This window comes from Contarinia nasturtii, unplaced genomic scaffold (assembly GCF_009176525.2).
Source record: "Contarinia nasturtii isolate CC-2019 unplaced genomic scaffold, AAFC_CNas_1.1 Cnas_scaffold_695, whole genome shotgun sequence".
NCBI classification, from domain to species: Eukaryota; Metazoa; Arthropoda; class Insecta; order Diptera; family Cecidomyiidae; genus Contarinia; species Contarinia nasturtii.
This window is the reverse complement of record NW_022198046.1, coordinates 10769325-10796050: the sequence shown is the minus strand read 5'-3', so window position 1 is coordinate 10796050 and position 26726 is coordinate 10769325. Positions and strand designations below refer to the sequence as shown.

The 26726-nt window shown below is 34.9% G+C and overlaps 2 protein-coding genes across 2 annotated transcripts in view; one reads left to right on the top strand and one right to left on the bottom strand.

Annotated features, from left to right (window-relative positions):
- LOC116341455 (protein dachsous) overlaps positions 1–26726 on the top strand; it is an 89721-nt gene that overhangs the window by 49282 nt on the left and 13713 nt on the right. The window lies entirely within an intron of this gene.
- Positions 8117–10561, bottom strand: LOC116341456 (4-coumarate--CoA ligase-like 7). Its single transcript, XM_031768569.1, has 8 exons — positions 10469–10561; positions 10293–10317; positions 10085–10206; positions 9570–9970; positions 9424–9497; positions 8947–9342; positions 8405–8878; positions 8117–8341 (listed from the first exon to the last, which is right to left on the bottom strand). The coding sequence occupies exons 1-8, from the start codon at positions 10511–10513 to the stop codon at positions 8205–8207; spliced, it is 1674 nt and encodes a 557-aa protein (XP_031624429.1). The 5' UTR covers positions 10514–10561; the 3' UTR covers positions 8117–8204.

Sequence of the window (26726 nt, the reverse complement as noted above, 5' to 3'; positions counted from 1 at the left end):
AAAAAGAACACAAATTGAACGGTTGGTGTTGAAGTTTTTATTCCACGACAATTATAAATTTATTTAAAGCAGAGGCATATGCTTACCATTTTTGTTCATTTTGTTGCGCTTGTTCATTACGTTTTCTTTGTTTCTCGCTGAGCAAACACTTAATAGATCGATTATGTGAACGAACGAACGGGCGAATGTATAGGTGTGTGGTAATAATGTTTGGATGTTAATTTTTGCAGCGCTAAAATCGACACGAAATCAGAAGTCATCGTGTCAATTCGATCGACATTTTCTCTTATGACACGATCAATCGGTACTCTTATAAAAAAAATCGAGTTTGAATCAGGAAATTTCTCGTTGATTATACCATTAAAGCATTATCACATTCGTTGCATCAATTCGGTTTAATTTCCTTTGCATCACACGGACTTTTCTATTAGCTTTGCCGTCGTCGTTCTCCTCAAATATTTACATTGCATTAAAATTCCTTTTACACTGCCGTGTTCGGGGCATATCTATATATATTTTTTTTTTGTTCTTTTCCGCTTATGATACCAGTTGTATTCTCTTTTTTTTCGCCGTTCGAAAGAAAAGGCCATAATAATTTTTGGTAGTAATTTAGATGGAATTTGGATCTATAATAATAATCCATTTGCTGGTCAGTCGATGATTTTCTCATTCGATTACCACTTCTGGTGGTTTTGTTCAAGTGAGTGCATAGGATCGGAACGAAACCTATTAGCAACTCAAAATTCAAAGCTCAAATTGGGCCGACGATTGTTCCGCGTCACTCCTCTCTAATCTAATTAACCATCCGATGGCATATAATGCACATAACTCATAAGCGCAATAAAAGTGAACAATAAATAAATAAAAAAATAGAGAAAAAAAAAAACGAAAAGCAGCCAGACAGCGAAAGAAGACGAAAAAAAAAAATTCGGAACGAAATCTCAAGAGAACTCTTTTTTTATATTACCTCTTGAGCACTTGTCCCTTTCGTTCCATTGTGTGTGTGCACGCATTTGTATTTTGTTTGCTTATATTTTGGTTTTGTTCAAATACAGAAGAGACGGAGCAATACGAAAACCCATAAAATAGAGCTAAAACAAAACGAAAATCGATTCATATTTTTTTCTGTTCGTTTGTGTTTCTCTCTCGTGCCTCTTCTTCTTTCTCAAACATAAATAAATAAAGGAGGCAAATACCTCCCAAACAAAACAGAACATGTAAAACTAATAAGAGAATTCAGTGAAACAGTGGCTTGGCTCGCCACTACTCTGCACTCGAATGCATTGGTCATTTTTAATGACGCTTCTTCTTTATTTTGTTTAATATTTAACATTTCAGAAAACGCGTTGATTTATTTATCGAACAAAAAGAAACGTATTTCTTTTGTAATTCCAACAGATGACCAAGCGAGAGAAAAAAAGCAGCCCGAACCTCAAAATGCATATACACAAAAGCCACCGCGCACTTTTGAGAAAAACAGGAACAAACCATGAAGACCATTCAAAACTCGCATTGCACTCTAAAAAAACACACAATCCAAATAAAACAGTGATTTTTCCCCAAAACGTGCCCATTGAATAGAAATAGAAATAGATGGAAATATTTCAAATAATATTAAGCAATTCCGCTTATGTTACCAAACCAAATAGTGCTACTTATAATGATTCCGTTTTTCACACTGTCTCTCTTTCGGAGAGCTTCTTTTTTGTTCGTTTGAACTGATTGTTGATATTATGTTCTGAAATTGATTCGATGCACAAAATTTTACCATCATCTCTGAACACTAAATCATCACATCAAGTTCATTTTAAATTTAATTGAAAACATTACACATATTTCCAATTGAATTGATGAGTGTGAACAGAAGTAAGCCAAGAAAGAGTTTTGGGCAATGTTGATGCCACATTTTCGTTTGTTTTCGTTTAACGGTGGCCGGCCGTGCCAAATTGAAAATGTATGCATAAAGTTTGTGCAGATTTTCTGTAAATTGAAAAAAAAAAAAATGAAATCAGCGAAACATACGCAAAAAACGCACCACCACCACCGATGCATCATTGCTGTAAGCGTTATTCACTGCAAACATTTAAAATTGAAGCGAAATGGAAAGAATACATACATGGAGAAGATAAAAAAACTGCCAATTGCTCTTTTCTTTTTCCATTATTATGGTTTTTGTAATTGAAAAGTTTTTTATTTGATTTATTAAACATTGAATGTTTTTGAACGATGGCAAATGACCATGATGACTGTGGCTGCATTTCGAATTCTGTAAAGGAGTAACACCAGATTGAAAGCAATTTCAACCACAAAGTACAATAACTTTAAGAACGAAAGAAGAAGAAAAAAAATGGTGAACCGGCTGTAAAATGCATTTTATTAGAAAAACAAAAATAAACGCGCAAGAACGTACGACGAAAAATGAGAACCATAGAATCGGTGCTGAGGTTGTGTGCGCGCACGCGCACGGTTTGGTAAAGCATGCGATCATCAGTAGTGTGGATTCGTTTACCAAACGTGACCAAGCAATTAATATATTGGGCGTGAACACGGATAACTTATAGTTTTAGAACGAAAAATAAACTCAAGTAGAAATAGTCATGAAAATGGCAAATGAATGAAAAAGCGGCAAGATCTCGATCGATCGATTAAAATCGCCGTATCGTTCGATGCAACAAGAAAAATGGTCGAATCGCTTAAAATTGATCGAATATAAACACATTATCGTGATGTAAATTAGCTAGTCAATACATTTAGATGATTTTCAATTAGAATCGACCATCAGATAAACCAACCATTTGTCATTTTAAATGGCCAAACACTGTGAACTGCACTGAAAATGTTCAACCAAAGAAAAACGAGCAGAAGCAGAGAAGCAATTGAATGCCTTGACTAAGTGCCGGTCCAAATTGGCAAATGAAGGCCAATCGTTTGTACGCCTGTTTAAGTTGCATCAAAAAAATTTAATTAAAATTTCGCACATTAAAATGTTCATTTCCTCTTTTGGTTTCTGCTGCGTCTGCTGTTGGAAGCCAACGAATGGAAATAAATCAATGAACCGATCGCATTCGATATGGCCTTTAGACGAATAAGAAAAAAAAAACACCAACAACTGAGCAACACAACATAACATTTGACAACAACAATTTCGTAATTGTGTTGTTGTTTTACCCGACACAAACTAACCGCAACAGTAACAGCGTGCAAAGCACAAAAAAAAATCCGAACAATAACGGATTCACAATTCCAAAATTCTTCATAATAAATTTTTCAGTTTGAAGAGAAAAAAAAACGGCCAAAGAATAACAGTCGAACAGAGAAAAAAAAAAACAAAACAAAAAAAATCACTCTCTATTATCTTTGCATCGTTATAACTGTGCAGAAAGATTCGGATTTCATTTTTCTACAGCTTGTCAGAGGAGACGAAGAGAAAAATTCACCACGATCGATAATCACGACTTACTTCTCTCACTTCACAATATCCGATTTTCCATGGCCAATGTTGCTTTCAACATTTCTTTTTGCACCGAAATGCATAACGAATGTGCTAAAATATAATACGGAACAGAACAGAGATAAGAATTTCTCGCCAAGCTCTCTCGCTCCCGTCTCTTCGCCAACTCGTTGAAGAACCGTGTGGAAAAAGAGGCATTTTACAAAACCGCAAAAATACATATATACCCATATTTCCCGTACAAGTTTTTTTTTATTCGTTGTTGTTATTTTGTACGATCGAGTTCAATGCACATTTATTGCCTAAAAATAATTTATTAAAATTGCCGGCAATATTCATATAACATGTCACATAAACCATTTTATGCAATTTATACATCTAAATTGGATGTTTTGGTATTTGTACATTGTGTGTGTGTGTGTGTTGCGGGACAAAAGGAAACAGCGGCAACACATGGCGAATGTGTTGAGGTAGCATAAGGCGCGGAGGATGAGGCATTTTGAAATGTACCGAAAAAAAAACGCGGACAATCTTCAAAACCAAGCAACATCTCTCTCTTGTTCCAACGAGGATTTAATTTCTCTGGAACAAGGAGATGAGAAAAAAAAGGTTATGGTTTACAGAAAACCGATTTCAGAGCGAAAAAAAAAATGATGGCTAAAACTCAATTGCATTGTGGTTTTTGGTGGCAACACGAGAAATATATTTTGTATCAACTGGGGGAATACAGTATAAATTGCGAGCTGCCATCAGGATGCTATGATGAACATGCAACCGTTTTTTCTCTTTCTATGCTATCATTAAGTTGAAAACAAAACGATGGACAAAAGGTACTTCAATTCAACGAATTCCTAGTTCAAATCACTTAAATCATTTGTACAAAGTATGTAATTGCCGTTGGTGTACACAAATCACTTAGTAACATTATCGTAGTTTTAATACTAAAAGAGTTCCTATTGTTATTATATCGAAATTAGCAATAACTTTAACGTTGAGAAAAACTGAAATTGATACAAACAATGTTTTGACTCTCTGTCAGAGAGAAAAAAAGCACTTGCGCCATTTGGTCTCAATTTCTCTATTATATATCTCTCTCAAGCGTTGTGAGATCGGCATATAGAGAATCAATTTAATTCAGGAGCCTTGTGCTTTTCCATATATTTATGTAAAAAGGTTCCAGAGATCACGAGGCCGCCAGAATGGGGGACCCAAATTGAATGGCGTTGTGCACATCACACAAACAATCTGATCTGCATACCAAACTCTCGCGAAAACGGCTGTGTCCCGATCGATCGACAGTCGCGCGCTCAAGCGCATTTATTCATTCGCTTTTATTATTACGATCGATGAATGTTATACTGAAGGCGGAGTTGAAAAACGAACAGAAAAATTATGTTTTATTACTGCTTGCACATTGCGCATTCACTCACAGATTAAATTCGTTTGGTAGTTGGAATAATTGTTTTTGAAAGTTTATCAGAGAAAATAAAAAAAAGAAAACCAACGGAGGTACACACACATATGTATCGAGAAGACAACAGAAAGAAACGTTTTTTGGCTGTGGATTACACATATCGTCGAGAGACAATAAACGAAAGAGAGTGAGATATAGATAGAGACAAAGAAGGGAGAGAGAGAGCAATGCAGACGACCGATGTATTTTTGCGATTGTGGATACGTATAATAAATGCGTAAATTATGTATTGCCTGCTATTTTTGTTTCATTTTCTGCTTAATTTTCTGTAGCTAAAAGGTTAAGCAATAAAACGGCGATGGCCCTGAGAAAGAGAGAAAAGACCCGCGTTTAGCATCTCAACACAAAAGGACTTTTTTCTCTTTCGAATTTTTCCCATTTTTTAACAGCTAGAGAAGAGCGTTGGCTTTTCATTTTTAAGGGTATCATGCCGCAGATTGAACCGCGTATAATTCAAAATTGAAATTGTATTTTAAGTATCTATGTGATTTATTTATTGCAGATTAAATTAAAATAATAATCGATCGCCGCAGAAAATTGCGAGAGAGAAAAAAAAAACGTTTCTCATTTCGGTTGGTATGAGATTTCCATATGTGCAGAGAAAGATAGAGAAGTTTGCACAGTGGCCACCGGTTGAGACAAGGAGCGCTGAACATTGGGAGCGAAGAGAAGAAAGAAGACACATTCAATTTTTTCATTTACTTTAAATAATTATTTTGATAATTTATAAATGGAATGTGTATTTTCCGTTGTGCGGAGCAAGAAATTGAGATTGAATGCTGTAGATAGAGAAAAAGCACTTAATAAAGTGTACGTAGTGGTGTGTTTTTTTTCTACTCTTTTCGCTGTAAGAGTGAAAAAGCATTGCAAAAAACACGATCGAACCGTCAACATTTTGAGCGATGAGATCTGTGCGAATTACAGTTTAACTACCACGTTATTTATCGTTATTAAAAAAAAAATACTCAGCAGCACCAATAATAACAACTATGAATGTATTTGAATAAGACTGACAGTGATTGTCGATGTGGTTGTATGTGCGTGGATCGCTAAAACGTTTGAACACTGCTGACTGGCTTGTGTGTGTGCGCGCGTATATATATATATGTGTGTGTGAGTATTCGTTCTTAATTAATCGATAGAATATTCGATAGCATGCCAAAATTAATTACTGATTTTGCCGATACAGGTTTATTTGTTGTTGGGCTGAACTGTGCTCGTTCTTCGTATAACATGGATATACAGTATTTATAAACGCCCAACATGAACGCAACGGTATACATTTTAACATTCCATACTAGATCTCTCACTCGGATGCGATCTTACTCATTTCATATGTAATATATATTTTTTGCCATTTTCGATCAGTTGCCTCGATGTGGTGAGCTGATGAATTTTAGGTCATTGTGCATAACTGACATTCATTTTTAGAATAAAATCCTATTTGAACTAAACTATATATCGACATTCCATGCGATTTATGTAAAAAAACACAGATGAATGGAAAAAAGGGGTGGATGGATTGGAAAAAAATGGAAATTTTTCAGCAATTAATTAATTAATTTGTGAATCCAGTTATATATTATCTCTCCGACTGCATGCACTCTTCTTCATTCATTTAATTGAATACCACAATATGAGTTATATCGAGGCTTGAAACGTATTTGGTCAATTGTACATTTGTATTTTTTCTTTCACCGTGACATATTTGGACTGTTGAACAAACAACCAGTGTGGCAAGAAGCAGCCGCAACCATTTATGTTTGTTTCCATCGATCGATTTTGTCTTTTGACTCGTTTTCTGATTTCAATCGCACAACAAATTTAAACGATTTATTACATAATAGTTCTTGATTCGTCCGATCGGTATTTTTATTGACGTTTTAATCGTTGACAAATGAAAGACAAAAAAAAACCACTGATCAAATCACAGAAAGTTAGTTTGCGCACTTCCAATAAACATTCATTGATGCTTTACATTCATCGCTAATCACTATATTTATTGCTTAATCACTCAGTCAGTGTCTCGAAATCATACTCCAAATGTGCGCCACGATTCGTCTATTACGATTTTCTTGACGTTTATGACGATGGTGGCTCATTGGATGCATGTTTTTTGGTTCGTTCGTTTGATTTTCACAAAATATGGCTAATGAAAACTTCAAACAGGTTATCGAAAATAAATAAACTATCTAACATTTTATAAGCGCACTATTTGATCTGGTTTTTTTTTCTTTTCTTTCTCGAGTTTGTTTAGCGCGATTTTATACAGCAGATACATTGGGCAGAAGTGAATGATGAATTATTGCAAATATCAATAGCCATTGATTGGTTTCGATAAAGTATTCGTTATTATGATGCAATATATTCCACATGGTGTGGTGCATATCGTTTCATTCATGCATCGATTCGATTCAATCGAACCTACGATTTGTTTTTCTATCCTCAATATTTTAAGCTGAGAAAAAAGTCGTCGTTGAAACGTGATATTTCTTCTTGAGATACAGAAAACGTTGTGTGCACAATATTACCCAATCGATTTGATCATCGCGCGCACACACACAACGATATAGAGAAATAACATGACGGTAACTACCATTTGGAAAAAATAAGGTTTCAATGCGTTTATTTTATTTCATTAAAAATCCATAAAGTTATAGTCGAAAATACCTTCCGAATCAATTATCGATTCGATTTCGATTCCTGTTTTCTTCGCAATTCGATACTTAATAAATGCCATTTCGCGTTTTACCGCTAACGTGTTTTGCTAAATTGCAAACGGAGCGATGAAGAGAGCGAATATTTAAGTTACTATTTTTTTCCTCTCTATTTAAATTAAAATGATTTTCACTTTGGGATCAGGTAATAAGAATTGCGCATTGCTTGTACACAGTACACACATGTATCATATTGAGCGGGATGTGTGTGTTCGCGCACATACGATGTGGAGTTACGTTTTAATAACGCACGTAAATTCAATCCATTATATTCTTTGAAAATTAAACATAATGTGCCCGCTATTTTGAATTCATAAGCTGACTTTGGTGATTTGGGCTCCTGCTCCGCATATATTTTCAAAAATGATTCATGAAAAATTGTCCTGTTTATTTCTTATTTGTCAAAATTCATTACTTTGTTGAAAATTTATGTCAATCAGACAGAACGATGGTTCAAAAGTGAAAAACGAGTTATGCTGTTGTTTTACGCAAAACATGCTCTTTATTATGATCAATTCATAAATCAGATAATAGAAATATTAGTTCTTCATTTTTAATTGATTCACTCACAGCGGCCCTTTGCACAACTCAATGCAATATCTTGTGCTTGTCTACGTAAGATTTTGCCTGCATTATTTCTCGGAATGCTGTTCACAAAAAAGACCCCAGCCCGAAGTTTATAGTGGTCGGGAAATTGATCTGTGGAAAAATTGCAAATAATTCATCAAATCGATCTTTGACTATATACAGAAACATACATACTTGCGACCATTTGATAGATATCATTTTCGGATATTCTTGAATTTGTTTTGCGCACAACAAGAGCGACCGGTATATCTCCTGCCAAATCATCCGGTATTCCAGTCACGCATACATTTTCAATGTCCGGCGATTTGATCAGAAAACTTTCAATGTCAGACGGTGCAAATTTCTTACTACAATACTTCAATAAATCTTTTGCTCTACCAACGATAAATATGTTTCCATCTCTATCCACATGACCGATGTCTCCAGTGCGATAGAAACCTTCATCGTCAATAACCTCTCTCGTCAAATCATTACGACCATGGTAGCCGATGAATTTATATGAGCTCTTCACATATATCTCACCGTCCATATCAATGCCAACACGATTACCATTTTCGTCGATAATTTTTAAATTTAAACCATTTAATAATTTACCAATGGTATCCTTTCCACTTTTTGGATAATCAATTGTTAAAAATGATGCCATTTCTGATAATGAAAATAAAAAGTACTGAATATGATAGATATGTACCTTTTTGGTCTAGAAAAAAAATTACCTGATGTTCCATACGAATTCACTGCAGATCCATTTGTCAAATATGAATTATATTCGTTTAGCGCATCAAATGGCACCTTGGTGCCGCATACCAATTGAAGTCGAATGCTGGACAATTTCTTTTTTGAGAGTAAACCACTTTTTAAATTTGATACCATTTGATAGGGTGGTGTGATTAGGAATGAAATTTTATATTTCTCAATTAATTGCAATTGCCATTCGGGTGTATATGGTTTTTCGGTGATCACACGCTTCGCTCCATTGAAAGTTGCCAGCAAAAGTGCGATTAAACTCGTTATCCAATCGATGGAATTCATATTGAGGATAACACTATTGGTATCTACAACTTTTGTCCGTAAGATGCCCGAAATTAGAGCGGCATGCGATAAGAGAACACCTGAATATTGAAATCGAGATGAAGCCAATGTTTATGAATGAATGTAGAAATAATGGTTCCATGTTTTGAGATTTATTCTACCTTTGGATGTTCCGGTTGTACCTGATGAACACATTTTTATCGCGACATCATTGATACCATCCACTTTAGTCGGTCTAAAAAATAATTTAAATAATTTATGTGACACAGAATATTCAATGTAAAGTTCTAATGCATGGATAAATTACATGAATCTTGTTTCCTTTCCGGTTTTTTGAAAGAGTGCTTCAACCGATTCTGAATCACCTTTTTCACCATTCAATGTGAAAATCTTTGCATTACTGCCAGCCTCTCTAAGACTTTCACGGACTAAATCGTAGAATTCAACATCACAGAATATGACGCTCGGTTTGGATCTTTCGAATATCGGAGCCAAGTCCTCCTTTCCGAGTGTAACACTGCACATATCTGGTATAGCACCCATAGCGAACGCAGCAAACATTAGTGCTGCCACAGCCTCGGAATTTTTCACCATAAATCCAAACATTTGCTTTGGCTTGTAACCGCGATTTTGGAGATTTTGTGCGACGCGAACTGTTATTTCAAAAAGATCTTTGTACTTCAATTGTTTACCTGTATCAGCGTTTATCTATCATGAAGAAAAAATGATTGATTGTGTTATACGAATCGTTACAATGGTCTGAATTTGTTAAAAATAAAACATTTATTGAAAAAATCTTTTAACTGTGAAACATTTTCATACCTGAGCAACTTTTGCTCCGTTTTTTTTCATTGCGCTCAAAGCCATATGAGCAATTGAAGTTTCCGAATTGTGTAATTCTGGAACACAATTGCCCCACAATTTCGTGTTTTCGTCGAAATTTCCTTTTTGAAAAGAATGAAAATGAAATTTTTTTCAAAACTATTCATTTTATTTTCGGATGATTTGAAATTAAGGAAAAGCAAATTACCTCCGTTTCCTGCAATGTTGCATATCTTAACCAAAAAAAAAGAAAAAAATATACTCAGTCTTTAAATTAAATTGAATTTTTAAGTTTAACACAAAAATTATTAAACGAATAAAAAAGCGTCTCTTTATTTTAACAATTAAAAGAATTAATAAATTTAATTTCATTGTTTTACTCACGCAAAATGCAAAGAATAGTATGAAAGCTCGAATTTTAAACGACATTCTGATATTAATATATAGAATATTACTTAAAAGTAAATACGTGTTAATTGAAGCGACATGGTGTATTTATACTCAATTTTTATACCACAAAAATGTTATAGAAAATTCCAAATAATTTATATAATGAAAAATATTGACATTGGCTGAATTATTTTTCATTTCGTTTATCTCCATATTCATCTATTTAGCTAGGTATTTATTTGCTTTACTCATGCCGCCAGACATTAACGTAGTCAGCGACAATGAGAAAAACAAAATTCCAGAATATTTCCAAAATTAGATGAATAAACTGTTACGTTATACTGTTTAAACTTCAGGGATGAAGTAAACAGTCAAACAAATTCGATAAATTGCCATCGATTATTGGTGGCAAAAAATGAAATATTTTATGAAAAAATCATTCATGCATTTCATTTTATTTCTTTTTTATTTCTCGACACCTAAAAGGTAATGGCCGATTTTAGGCATGAGAAGTCGTGGTAACAAAATTTCAGCATTCAGGTACAAATGTTCCTTTGAAACTCTCTACAACAATTTCTTCTTTTCTACGTATCAGTTTGACAGATGATGTTCTGGGAATGCTCTCTACTTCGCTCCATTGAAAGTCGCTACTAATGCTACGTTTAAACTAGATATCCAAAAATCGTAACTCTGTATAGATCTCCTCCGTCCCCGTTTCTTCAAAGAGTACCTCAACCTGTTCTGAATCACCTTTTCCACCATTCAATGTGAAAACCTTTGCATTCCTTCTAGCCCTTTTAAGATTTGCATGCACTAAACCGTAGAAATCAACAACATCTAACCACCCAGTTTCAATTGAAAAAAATATAAGGCTGTAATTTTTGTATTCGTAAACCGATTCGTTTCATCCAAAGTATCAAACCAATAAATGCCATTTCGCGTTTTACCGCTAACGTGTTTTGCTAAATTGCAAACTATTTTTTTTCTCTCTATTTGAATTAAAATGATTTTCGCTTTGGGATCAGGTAATAAGAATTGCGCATTGCTTGTACACACGTGTATCATATTGAGCGGGATGTGTGTGTGCGCGCACATACGATATGGAGTTACGTACGTTAAAACGTTTTAATAACGCACGTACATTCAATCCATTATATTCTTCGAAAATTAAACATAATTTGCCCGCTATTTTGAATTCATATTCGCGCACATACAAACACACATAATTTCCATATATGCTTCTTTGCTGATGGAAAACAAGAAAAAAACGACAGCATTGCCTTTAAAAAAACCTGATAAAAATCTATTGAACGTAGTCGAAATACGTTTCATTTAAAATATACAAGTGCATTTTAAATTGCGTTAAGATTGTTATTTTGCAATTTTATATGATCATAAATTATGATATTTTATTGATTACTTTGTGTGTATGTCGTTAATGTACACATTATGATCTCGTCGCTTTATTTTATCTAGACAAAAGCCCACAAATGTGCTCGCACCGTCGTTTCCTATTTCAAGCCTCTCTTTCTCGCTAGTCTTTTTTTCTCTCTCTGTATATCGCCTATTCACATCCTCGATCGATGTGTCGCTCGTTGATTTCATTTTGTTCGAAGAGACAACAAAAACAAACGGAACAAGGTCCATATATTTTCGATGAGAGATTGAATTCCACGTTCATGTTCGAAAATATCTTTCTTTATCATAGTTTAAATGATCTTATATGTGCCTATGCGATTGCTCGACTGTCATGAAATTTGTAAAACGAACCAGCTGGAAGTATCGATACATCATCGCATTTTCAGCGGGAGAATTAAGCAATGTGTGTATTCAAAACATCGTAGCAACAACAATTACGAAAAAAAATATCATTCTAAACACCAAACATAAAAAGTCGTGAACTTTCAAACCGATTTTGCGTGCGTTTTCCAAAACAAATAGAGAAGAAAAAAAACTATCAAAGCAATGACAGACAGTTATAAACATGCATAAATGCGCGAGCATTGAAATCGAAACTAAACGAAAAATAGTAATTAATTGAGCAAATCGAATTGATTTCTCACAAGACATGAACATTTTATCTCGTCTTTATGATCGGATTGCGGTTAATGATGAGATTGTTGGGGCTTTTTTTGGGGCCAAACACCAAACCTGCATCGATCGATTGATTCACACGGTGAAAATTTCGTTGTACTTTATGACCTTGCGATGCCGCAATTTAATGATATTATACTATGATTTCTGTTGATGTTGTGCGCTTGTTTCGTGGGTTTGAATTCGGTTCAATCGATTTCATTTATGAGGGGGAACAAATAACGATTGATGCGATCAAATTCGCTTAGAGAATGGAATCAAAACAAAAAAAAAACAACTGATTCGATGTGATATTCCATATTATATGATGTAATTTACTTGAGAAATCGCTTAAAAGCGCTTTTCCAACATAAAATGTGTCGAGATGTGTACTTTCGCATTTGAATGCGATTGAGTTTTATTTTTCATTCGTGCGTTCGTTCTTTCGTTGCAAAATAACGGTTTTATTAGTTCAACTTATTCTCATTGCAATCAATCGCATGTCTTCGTTAATGCATTCTCATCGTGCATCGTTCTGGATGCGATGGTGTGCTTTTTTTCGATGGTTCAATAAATATTAGATGAGTTCGAGTCAATAGATCGAGTCATGTCTAAATAACAATGGCCAATATGAATGAAATGCATGGAGATTTTTATGCTTGCTACTCAAGACACACCAAAGTAAGAGATCTGTTGAGCGAGATGTGGCAGGCAAAGAGAAAGAAAATCGGCGCACGTATACCATGATTTCGAAGCTAATGCCACAATTATAATTTTCTTCGTATTATATTTTCTTTCATCTCTGTCTCTCTCGCTTTCTTTTCATTTTAATTTCCTTTAACACAAAACTGAAAATCATCCCAAACATCGTTGCAATAATTTGTACATGCAATTGAATGGGTAAAAATGAGACGAAAAATACGCGTGCGGGTACATAGAATTTATTGGCATCGCGAGCAAATCGTTTTGATATCAACGTTGTACATTCAAACCGCATATTTGCCAAAGTGTTTTGGCATCAAATCCGATCGCAATTTCATCGTTGTGTTTTGTGTGTGAGTATCTGCTTTTTTCGCAATATTTTTTTTTCATCTCCTCTTTAACTTCAGATAATTTTTTTTATATTCAACGAGTTTTTCCATTCCGTGTTACTTTGCCGGATGCCTGTGAACGCATTGCGAACTCGGTGTTTCGTATTACTTCTTCTTCTTCTTCATTTAAAACTCTTTGTTTAAATTAATTTTAACAATCTCTTTAAATAGCACATTTTATCATCGAACATTCATCATTTTCATATTTTTTTTATTCCGTTCCATCTCATGCGCGAATGCAAGTGAGTGATATTGCGCGTTCAAAAAAAAAAAATAAACTGTTTTGCCCCGTTTTCATTTATTCGTCAATATAACTATAACATGAATTACGAACGAAACCAAACAAAACAGAATCGAACTGTAGCCAGCACATAACAAGTTGCATTGCAAATGTGCATCAAACAAAATACAAAAAAGTAAAAAAAAAACACACATATATTGCGTACGGTGAGATAGAGAGCCAGATGAAATGGGAAATGGAAAAATTACAATCGGTCAAAACGAAAGAGAAAGAGACAAACATAATCTAGAATCAGCTACATCACCCAATAATAAATACACACAAACATGTTCGTTGGCTCACTCTTCGATATGAGCAGAGAGAGAGAGAGGAAGCGAGAGCAAGATCAATTATAACCTTCATACCGATAAATATCGATTGGTATTAGGCAATAACAGCTCAGCCATTTTATATAGCTCGTTGTTGGCTGTTTTTGTTCGCGATTTATAAGGCAGATGAAAAAAGCTGCAACTCTCTCCGATCGGTGTTTAGTTGGGTTTTTTTTTACATTGAGCGCGTATCATCAAAGAGAAACGTTTATTTATTTATTGGAAGGCGATTGACTCGTCTGATCTTCTATGCGCAAAATGCATTTCAAAGAATTAAACATACAAAACACATGGAATTGCTGGGTTTTCATTAGTGCCAATAGCATTAACATTATTATTTCACCACCTCAACCAGAAATCCCTTATGCTCTGCGAATATGTGTGAATTTTCCCCTTCTCATGATCACAGCATGTGCGATTAAATGCGTGCTTTGGCTTTCTCACTCTCTTTGCATTTGGCCATATCATATTATTTACACACATGTTTAGCACAACAACAACAACAAATATCCAAGATATAGCGATTACAATTTACGATAAAAGAATGAGCATATATTTATGTTCCTCTCTCACACAAACACAATCAAGGAAAAATTATATGCTAAACGATTGAACGGATGAAAAAGAAATTGCGAGCACGGAAAAATGTTACTACAAATCGAGAGCGCATTTGGTCGACACCAAACCAAAGTGGTTTGTCTTATCGATTTGAAATTTATTTATGTACGACCATTGCAATTTTTTTTTCTCTCACTTGACGGCTTTACTTATTTTACCCATCCTGCCTGCTTGCCTGCCTCACTGTCGTTTTTTTCCCATTTTCTTCTATTCTGTCTTTTGTTCTGTCTTAAACAACTTATAATTCCATTTTTTTCCTCTCCATTCTACTGCTTTTGCTACTACTTTGACTGCTGTTCTGTATGTGCTTCTTCATTTTGGGCTCGTCGCATTTTAGCACGACGGCACACCAACCGACCATAAGTACAACTGAATGAACCACTCAGGAAAAAGTTGAGATATTGACTGCTTTGCATATGGATGTTCTGTGAGCTGATATTTCTATATACAGCTACCGTATGAAGAAAAACAGCAGAAATGTAATCACAATGAAGCAAAAGAAAAACAAAAACAGCCATTTTTACGGGAGAGCCAAGAAGTGAAGAAAAAGTATGTGCAACAGAGAGAAAAACCAAAGATGAAATAAAAATCCAAGGAAATTAAATGATTCAAGTAAAAGGCATCCTTCAACAAAACGTTTTCAATTCATACATTTTACGCTATATCATTTGTTCAGTTGATGATTCTCATTTTTTTTTGCCATCGTTGCGCTTTGTAGGTAATTGTTAGCTTCAATGTTACAAGATAGCTGATATGCGACCATACTCAATAAAAGAAGATATTTCTCATGCTCTCTCACTCTTTCGCTATGTGAAAGCCATCCGACCAACAAAAAAAAACTATCACAAAAAATGAAACTGCTTTTGAAATCGTTCAAACACAAAAGAAGAAAACTTCAACAAATCGATTTATTCATCGGCATATCATCGTCCATTTGAAAATGCTTGATTGAACATCTGGAATTTCTAATTGCATATTTTGCATTTCGATAGAAGCATTTAGTTTTTATTAGTGGGATCCGTGGCTATATTTACTATCGTGATCACTCAACGGAAATGGATGGCTGTTGGCTTTGGGCTTCGGTCGAGATTGAGAACGCCAAAAATGATTCAAAGAATCATCACATTTTTTTTTGTATGAAAACATTCAGCAAATTACATATCATTAAAGCTGTGGATAATGATTTTTTTTGTTATTCGATGCTCTCTCTCTCTCTATGTGTGTGTGTGTGTCTCTCTCCCGAGTCTACTGATTAAAGTTTTTTTTTGTATATGTGTTTGAGTGATTGCCGTGCATGTTAAATGTGTGCGAAAGAGTTGAAATAATTATGAGCGGTCATCATGAAAAATTTTCTTTGTGCCACGATATGACATGCCATGCCACTATGTGGCACTTTTAAACTGAAATCAGAAAGAAAAACCGACAAATCGGAAGTAGGCCTAAAGAGAAAGGGAAAATGTCAGAATCAAATGACGTATGCCGTAAGTGCTCAATGAAAGTCTCCGCATGTTATGTTCTTATTATATTTTATCGGTTTCCTAGAGACACACAGAAAAATTGAGAGCAAGCGTAAAAAAAGGCATTCAATAGATAGCCACAAGCGCTATTTAAAACACTTGCACTGCATGCATATATATTCTCTTAAATCTTATTATATATTGTTATTCATTGATTTGAAGCTTTAAGCATTTTTGACATCTCAATAATTCAATTTCGATTACAATTAAAGACAGACGCTTATATTGCAAAAGTGCAATAAAAATGAGCCGTGGCATTGGGCGCATTTTGTATTTGTGCGCTTTGATCTTAGCGGGAGATTTCGCCAATTAATATGCGTGGTGATATTCATAAATTTGCGCTTGTTGAGTTGAAGCTGTTACGTGCACACAGTAGTAGGCATACATCAGTGGTCAACGTGAATCATTCGCCAAACAATGGTGAATTCATCTCTCTGTTATTCATTTCTCTTGACTTCGATGAGTGCGCGTGCGCGTAGTGCATCTTTTCATCTTTAATTTGTTACGCACACAGCACATTGCCAATTCGCTTTACGTAGGGAAAAATGAGTGTATTTCATAAATCCATGGGAATTCCTCCGAAGATAGAACAGAGGACGGAGAAAATGAGATAGAGACGAAGAGAATGGGAATGATTGAACCAATGAGCATAACTACTTGGCCGATTTAGTCATCACACAGTCCGTCTAATGGATGTGAACGCATAAAAACACATTACTCATTTCGATGATTTGCCAAACGAATGGTCTGAATAAATGATGTGGACAGCACAGAGATCGCGACTTTATATATGTATACACACACACACACACACATCACTTGCCGTTTTATTTCGATTTGTTCGTCTCTCGTTATAACTGATTCGTTGGCAATGTAGCACATGCAATTTTCTTAATTGATGTTTGCTTAATGCTTTTCACTCAAAAAACCATTTACGAAATGAAAGAAAAGATCGACAATCCATCAACATTTCTAACAAACATACAACGAGCGGTAGTAATAATTCACATTTAACTTTCTAGCTATAGTGGTCTTCGATCGATTTGCCAGAAGGGAGAAACAAAAATCTTCATAATCATATTTGCTGAAAATATGCTGTTCGATTGTTTATTGAAGCTGTTTAAATGTGGCTTCTAATTTATGCACGTACTTCACATTCAATTGAATTTTGTTCGTTGATTTCGTCTTTCCTTTTTTGCTTCGCACAATGTGATTGACATTGCGATGCGATGCGATAAATGCTATAATATAAAAGTTTACACCGCAACATGAACTTTTCCATATACGTGTTTTCATCAATTTACTCTCTCGCACTTGTCTACAATGCAAAACCACAAATTGAAAGCAACATAAATTTAACGAAAAATAAATCAACAACAACATCGTTGTTGATCGTTGTTTTTTATTTCTACTTGTGCAGACATTCCAGTCCATTTCCAGTTGTACACTTAATCCTTTTTGCATAATTCGAATCGATACTTGTTGAAATCAAAATGAAGTATTATGATTTATTTGTGGTTTTTGAAATCGAATAAAATATGTATAAATGTGGCCGATCTGCATTCGACCGCAGCGAATTATATGGAGACACATAAGAAACTGAAGAAAAAAAGCAAACACACACACGCCAAGCGCACACACATTGTAGTACAATGATTCAACAAGTGAGTTCAGCTAGTGAGGATTGTTGCAAGTTTTCCACTCTTACTCTGTCACTCACACTGTTTTTACTGCTTGATGTATCATCAAGCTTTAAAAACGTCGGATTTTTCGATATAATTCGAGTGCAAGTCCGAAAAATGCTCAGTTTGTCTGCGGATCCCTGAAGGTCAGAAATATTTTTTAAATTCAAATCGTTTATACATCGATACATCAAGCATTACTTCCAAGTAAATTGGCAGTGTATATTTAAAAACAAATGGTAACAATTGCATTCAGTAACCGCCACGAAAACGTATTTGTTTTAAATGTAAACGACTACGTGCAAATCATCATCATCGACGTCGTCGTCGTTGGTTCTTAGCACGGTTATTGTTGGCTTAACTATTCAAAATGGTTTTCGATTTGTGGGTCTGAAGCAATGGCTCTTTGCATTCGATACCAACCATAGATAAATCGATACATCCAACTTCATTCGGTTGCTGTTGCTGCTGCTTTTTTCATTCGGCCGTGTGCGCGATGGTGTCATTAAGACTATTTAGCATGTTGTGGCTTATCGTAATCTCCTGTTTTTCGTCTTGTATGTATAAACATACCAAGTGTTTTCATCTTGCATTTCATGTTGTCGTCCTTTTGCATTTTGTGTGCTGAACACACATTCTTTTCCCCATCGAATTCAAATGATTACTATTATTTTTCTTCTTTGATGGTTTATTTTCTGTTCGTCGTCGTTTTTCCACTGTTGTTGTGTCGCTTATTTATTGGCAAAACCGATTCACAAACATATTGCATTCTCAATCCATGTTCACATTCACAATTCGATACAATTGTTGTATATGTTTGCTATATGTTATGTTTTCGTTTGTTATTTTGTTTTGGTTTTGCAATTACCCATCGACAACTATTAATGTCGACGATTTTCAAATACAAATGAATTTATACATATATTTAAATCATCCCCGCTTTGAATATGCGTAATATCAAATTGCATGCGCACGATGAACACGAAATGTGCATCTTTACATTCGCCCGCGCTTGCATCACTGCGCGTATCCGTACACACACACACACACAATCTCAAGCGCATCCGTTGTGATCATTGCACGGTTCATTAGTTGGTTAAACTTTGAACGTTTGCACAGCAAGACGAAAAGATTACATCAAGAGTCAGTTTTGATTAGACTTGAAATGTTGTATTCTCACTTCCCATGCCGATACACACATCGAGTTCAATGAATGATGATGATGATTCAATGTATGAGATTGTGTGCACCTATTTAAACGAATTTTGGCCGGGACACCCAAAATGCAACCGATAATTTGAATACATGAGCTTCGGCTTTTGACTTTTTTTTTCCTGTGATTTTTTCGAAATTCTCCTTATTGCTCATTCTCTTTATATTCTTCATGATTCTGTTGATTATTTTAAGTTTTATTTCTTCTTAAGCTTGAATTCAATTTCGCACTGTGAATTTCCAGATCAAAAATGCCAAAAGCTTCCAAATGGTCAAATTCGGTGGAACCAATTTTTGGTGCAACAATTGTCTTTGTTTGGGTATATAAAGCGAATTATTTAAATTAGTTCAACATCCCAATCCCATTCGATTTTACACAGTGAAAATTCTCTTTATCACACAGAAAATGAAATTCGGTGCTCTTTTGTGAGTATGTAAGTGCGCATTTTTTGCGACCAACAATCGTACGACAAGCAATGTTTGCGCGATGAATATTTATTTAAATGTCTCAGTTTGCGTATTCAATTTGAATGTTCTGGCCTTCTGAAAAGCGGAAAGAAAAAAAACGTTGAAATAAATTTTGCATACTGAGAGGATGCACGAGAAAATGAGAAAGAGACAGAGTCATGATGAGATGTGTTTGTTTATTGTCCGATTTCAAAAAATCGCCATCACCAATGCCAAGCTCGGCTTTTCCTTTCAGTTTCAGTGTGGGACATGAATAGCAAGAGCGCGGCTCTTTCGCTAACATGAAAAGCATGAGAATCAAATAACTGAATTGGACATTTAGACATTATTTCCAAAACAAAAATAATGACGACACAACAATGCAACCCCGGATTTTGCTACAAAATGCTTCGGCTTCTTTTTTTTATTTTTCTGTAAACAAATAAACAACCGATTAAACCAACTGCGTTTTATCTCTGTTTCTTTTGAGCGCACCTCCAGTAATAGAGGGAGACGAAGAGAAAGGAATCGAAAAACATACAGACTGAGTTCTGAGTTTAAGTGACAAGTAGATCGTTGGTGAATACAATCGAATGGCAGCCGCGAGGTAAAACGACAACAGCATAGAGAAAAAAGGAGAAAAAAAACCAACAACTTCAGTGAACTCAAACAATGAAAGAATGAAGTTGAAAAAAAAAAACAGGAAAAAAATTGGTAGATATGTAAAGCATTGAAAGAGAAGAAATGTGACCAAACATACGCAGTAGCTGAATAGTTGAATTGAAATCGTATTCAAAATGAGCGCTGAATACAAAATAAAAAATGAAAAACAAAAATCCATGATTGTCATCCATTTATCTTGTTTAAATATCAACGTAAATGGCATATAATTTATTATTTGTATCAGAAAATGAGCGAGACGAAATCAAGCTGTATCGCATTTAAGAGGTTTTAAATGATTTGCACAGCGAATCGGGGTTTCAAATGAGAAAAGACGAGAGAGGTAGAGAGAAGAAATACAGCATACACACTGTTGCTCTCTGTGATTTCCGTCGAATCTCTTTTCTTTGTTGCTCTTTGATGCAGTTTGTTTCGACTTTTTATTTTCCATTTGCACACACGCAAAATTCAAAGTCGAGAGAATGACGATTGAACCAGAACGCGTTACAAACACATCACATTTACATTTTACTCGGAAAAATCAAAATGATTTCGTCGATTTTCATTGGTGCTTTGCGCACACGATGCATTTGCATCAATAGATGCGTCGCATCGACCGTTTGATTTCTTTTTCCACTCTTTTAACTACCATTTCAATTGAATGATGAACACCCTAGCAGCTCTTTCTCTGAAAACTTTGATGCTGTGACAAGCCAAAAAAAAAAAATAATATGCATTTCTTATGACTTACATTTACTGCATGGATCAAGGCTATACGGCCGAGTACATTTTAAATTGGGTTAACAACGTTAAGGCGATTGATTTATGTGTACATTGGCTATCACTATATTTCGATCAAATTAATGTATTTATGGATCCATGATTTTTTTGCACTATAAATTTTCTAATACATAGATTCCATCAATGAACTCGTCATTTAACTGCGGCACCGAATAGATTTGTAGGCATTTTGACATTGTTTTCTGGATTTTCGAAGATAAATTGCAAGTACATTAACAAAAAAAAATGCATTATAGCTTTCTTTAGGGCAAATTTCGATTTTCTGTTTCATTAAAACATATCATCAAGAAATTGTTCGTTATCTCTTTGCTCTAGCACGCTTAGCTCGGCTTTATTTGGCCAGCTAATTTTTGTTGTTGTTGTTTCTCTGAAAAGTAGTTCGTTCTTAACTATGCGCCTGCTTGATAACATTGGCACTGAACTTTGCTTTCACCTTTTGATCTTCATTCATTTAAATGAGTATCTCACCAAAATCGAAGGCTCCACTGTGTGTGTGTGTATATTGATTCACGTTGTACTTACTTTATCTATAATCTAAAAATTTCAACCGAAATAATTAAATGTGGCAGAGTTGGAGCAGCAACACACTCACCAAAGTGAGTGTCGATAATGGACCGTGAAAATCGTATATAGTTGGCGAAAATGATTTCATTAAAAAGCGCGAGCATTAAAAAAAACCAAATCTAATGATTGTGGTGTTCACGACTTGAAAATGTTTTGTATTGTTACGATTACGTCTGTTTCAAAGATTGTGCTTTCTATCGGCCATATGCCAAGTGTTTGGAAATGGATTTTCCACCCGTATTTGGTTATGTACGCTCATTAATTTGATTGTTGTCTTGTTGTCGTTGATTTAAAAAAAAACCATATATTAGTTATCTTTATTTCTTCCTGTTAGCAAATCGCTTCCTTTTTGTTTAAATTCAAATCTTCAACTTTAATTAAAATTATTTGCTTCTATTTTCTCAATTAAAACAACCACGACGATGCACAAACAAACAAACAAAAAACTCCATTCGAATAGAGTTTACGATGACCTTTCAAGTTCTCTCAGATCGATTTATCTATTGAGCCTGTGTATGCAATTGGCAGAGAGATGAGAGACAACACACATCCAAATGCATAATATACAACATGAGATAAACCATTTTGATGAATAAACTTGGTAAAGACATCGTCACAACAACAAAGCGAAATAAAAATACGACGAAAAAAAAAGATTCGAAAAGAATACAAATGAATAAAGATCACACACAGATCAAAGGAAATGTATCATTGAACAGAGAAGAAAAAGCGTAAACATAAGCGCAAATAAAAAACAGTAAATAAACTCACGACAATCACTTCGATCCGATTGCATATTCTTTCGCTTTGGATATGTTGTCGTTTCGAACCGAATATATCAAATAACTATTTTAAATTTTAAATGATGGTAATGAATTGCTGCTTTTTTTATATTTAAAGAGAAGAAAAATCGCACACACAAATCGACCTTATCTAAAATGGTATTGTTTTCAAATGTGCTTCCGATACGAATAAATTTGCGGTCTAAATAGTTGAAATTTAATTTTCACTTATTTTTCAAGCTGGATTTTTTTTATTTCGCCCCGTTGATTGGATGCCGAAGCCTTTTAAATATCTTTTTTTTTTTCAACCGCCGAAGATTTCTGTGACAATGCATGCGGCATTTAAAAAGTTTCATCCAAAAATGGCTCCGATGGTAATCGCTTGCGAATAGCTAAATAGTTGTTTTTGTTTAGCAGCAACCTTTTCATACCAGTGGAGAGAAAAAAATGCATTCGCAAACCATTTCACTGGCTGATAAACACCATGCAGATGAAAAATATTCATTATTGAGCTAAAATGTTCGTTTTATTTCATACACGAGCACATCCATGGCATCGATTTGATTACTTGTATTGTACGTATAATTACGATGGCCGTTAAAAATTTTAAGTATTTTCTCATATGATTCGCAAGGCATCGCACAACCGTGGCCAAGATGCGCATTAAACGATTGCATACATTCCGCTAATACGTGAATATGTTGTAAGTGGATTGGATTCGAAATGTTTTTCTCTTTTTTTTTGCTTTCGCTTTGTCTCTCGCTCAGTACCTTCTGCTCGGACTTATACTGTCTTGGATCAAATCGAGAGAAATAGAATACAAGAACGCAAAGTTAATTAAACCATCAAGCTATTTCATCGATTTTATTGTTAAAGAGAAGCGCGAGCCTTTCCACAACAAAATTGGCTAGGCATAGCACAACAAAGAATTTCCTTACACACAAAATAAACGAAAACATTTTGGATCCGTATTGAATAGAGCCGATTGAAGCGTACGGCAGAGAAACGAATACAATTCCAACCAACATATGAACGTAATGATGCTCTCTCTCTATATATATCTCGAAACAATGAGCATTTTATTAGCATTTTTCACTAACGATAGAAAGATGAACCGTTGAGACGACACGCAGAAAGAAAAATACACTTTATGTAAGCTGAAGAGATCAAGAATGAGTCTCCATTTAATAATAATAAAATGAAACGATTCGAGATTTTTGGCATAATATTGAAAACGGTATCTCATGGTATTAATCAAGAGCTCATCATAATTTCTCTTTGAGGCTGGTAATTACCGACAAGGCGCATTACGATTTGCACTAATAAAGATGAAATCGCCTTTTGATCTGCGGCTCTATCTTTCTCTTTGTCTCTTTCGTTGCATCTTTTTCTTTAGTAATTTCATCTCTTTTCAGCATCTCTTGATTCGAAAGAGTTTCAATCAAAGGCACACACACACACACACACAAAAAAAAAGAAAATTTCGAAATTCACCAAGACCATCTGCGATGTGCGTGCACAAAATATGTAAATGGTAGCTTATTATGCTGCTGTAAATGCAATTGACTTCTATTGCTATTTAGGAGCTGTTTATTGAAGGTTAAACATTTTTCTCTTGCGCACACGCTTTTTTCTGTGTTGCCAAGCCATTCCTCGGCATATTTTATGTGATCCGAACTCCAATGCGTATAAACATCGAAATACATTCTTTTTCTGGCTTCGATTATCCCGTCTCTCTCTCTCTCTCTTTCTTTGTCCCTGTCCGTTTCTCTTGTAAAATTGTTCGATTTGCTCACGGTAGCATCAAATCATGATGGTACATGGAAAAGAAGATTCAGCGCAGACGAGATCATCTGACCCAAGCATATGCATAGAAGAAGAAAGAGAAACGAATCCGTTTTTTTCTGAAATTGAAAAATGCATCTTTGTTTGAAAGTTATACACAAGTTCGCTCATACACACACATGGAAAATGCCAACGAAATGGAAAAAAAGTATCAAAAAATTACCATACAATGGCAAAAACTGCGTTTCATCGTGTATCATTGCCAAGTAAAATAAGAAATTGAGTATGAGCTTTATCCTCTTCTTCGTTTCGGTAAATTGTGACATCGTTTAACAGTTTATCGTTGTCGTATTCAACGAACCAAAAAAAAAAAAACATTATGTGAATATTGTGTGTGTTTGTGAGACGCCCAAACACGATGGCTGCCTTGTTGGCGAACCTCACCGTCGCATATGTACGCCAAATATTATTGAATAAAAACACCTTGTGAATTCGAAAATAGATTCTTGAGCTGTTGCAGCAACTTCGGCAGCAACATAATATCACATTTCACGGTATATTCTAGCGCTCTATCGCATAAGCATCGATAGTTTAAAACATGCAATGCAAATCGACTGTCATCCACTACACTCAATTGAACGTTTTGGTTGTACATTGGTTGAACATTTCTTTTTCACCATCTCAAGTACGGTGCAGTAAATGGCAGCCACTTTCAATTAAACTTATTAACAATATTTTGCATACTCAATCAAAAACGTGCACGTAATTTTTATAGCGTACAATTCAAGTGATGTTTGGAATATGTAATGTAATCTCTATTTCTGTTTGCTACTTCGTGCTGACCACAATTTTTCTCGTTTCGTCTAGGAGGGTGAAAACATGTTAAATAGAAAACTGGTAAAGAAATGCGTTGAGAAAAGATCGGACATCACATTCAACTCTCGTAATTTTTTTCTCTTCCATGTTCGGTCAGAAAAAAATTAGTCGTCACTTTTTTTTATATTTTCATGAAACAACCATGCCAGCAAGATAGATTTATTAATAAAAAACCTGCGATCCAACATCCTTCGGCTAATCAGTGAGTCTAATCAAGGGATTTATAATAATCATAAAACTAATGACGAGCATATAACTAACAACCGCATGATATTATATAATAATTTCGATGTGTATTTTTTTCGAAATATATTGGTGCATGATATCTTTTTTCATTCCAATCTCTTTCTCATTTTAACTCTTAAAAAGTAATAACTGATGGTTTCGGATGACTTCAACGTTTGCACACTGGGAGCCACACAGACCGATAAATGCCTGAATGTGTGCGTACAGACAGAGACAATGCATGTCAAAAAGTGCACTGAGTTGAGAGCCAAAAGAACATGAAAAAAAGCATACACAGAGCACCGAAAAATAATAATAATATGATAATATTCTTGACGTTGGTTGGTGCTTGCCATCAAAACAGGCACAACCTTCCCTTTCTCGGTTGGTTGATAAATAAAATCGCTGAGCGATTCTTTTATTCTGCTTCGTCGATTTGCCTCTTTTATACTCATTTCTTGTGTTTTCTTTGTCGTCGTCATCGTCGTCGTTATTGTGTTGTTGCTGACTTTTGTTTCCTTTTTATTTCGTTATTTCATCTCATTCTCTTCTCGTTTCACTCTCTGTCTTTCACTTTATGTTTTGTGTGCTCGCATCGTAATGCATTTCATGCAGTAATTATTAGTCACTTTATTGTGTATCTTTATCATGGTGCACGCACATTATATTTCATTTCGCGAAAATTGTGATTCATGTCACTTTGTTGTGGATATGATATTATTTTTTGTTTTATTTTGTTTTGACACTTTTGCGTTGCTGGTCACATAATCTGGTCTAAAATGATCTAGACGCGCATCAAAGAGAAAAGTACATCATCTGAATAGAAAAAAAGTGGTTAAACCAAAAACCATGAATACAAGCCAGTCCATCACTTTGATGGAATGATATCAAATGCACATGCGTATGTTGCATGCTATTGCGATCGGCCCTGAAACGTCATCATGCATTGCATTGTTGCACTTGGCAATTTTCACAGTCTCGTTCGTCTTCCACCAAATACGTGTTGTACATGTGTTTTACCGCGAAATACCTGGCATTTAGCAAAATTATAATAAATACACTTGCAACGAGCGGGGGCCATTATGTGCCAAGTGCACATCGCATACATCAAAATGAAATGAAAAGAAATAAAGAGAGAGAGAGAGAGAAGAACGATTGCAACTACATAGTCGCTTCAATCGTTCGTCTTGGATTGGTCGGTAGAAATAATTGAGCTTATAATTAATGTTGTAAAATGGCGGATATTTTACCATCATTATAACTTCTTTGCATGTGCTATGTTTGCTGTGTATGTTTGGTATTTATACATA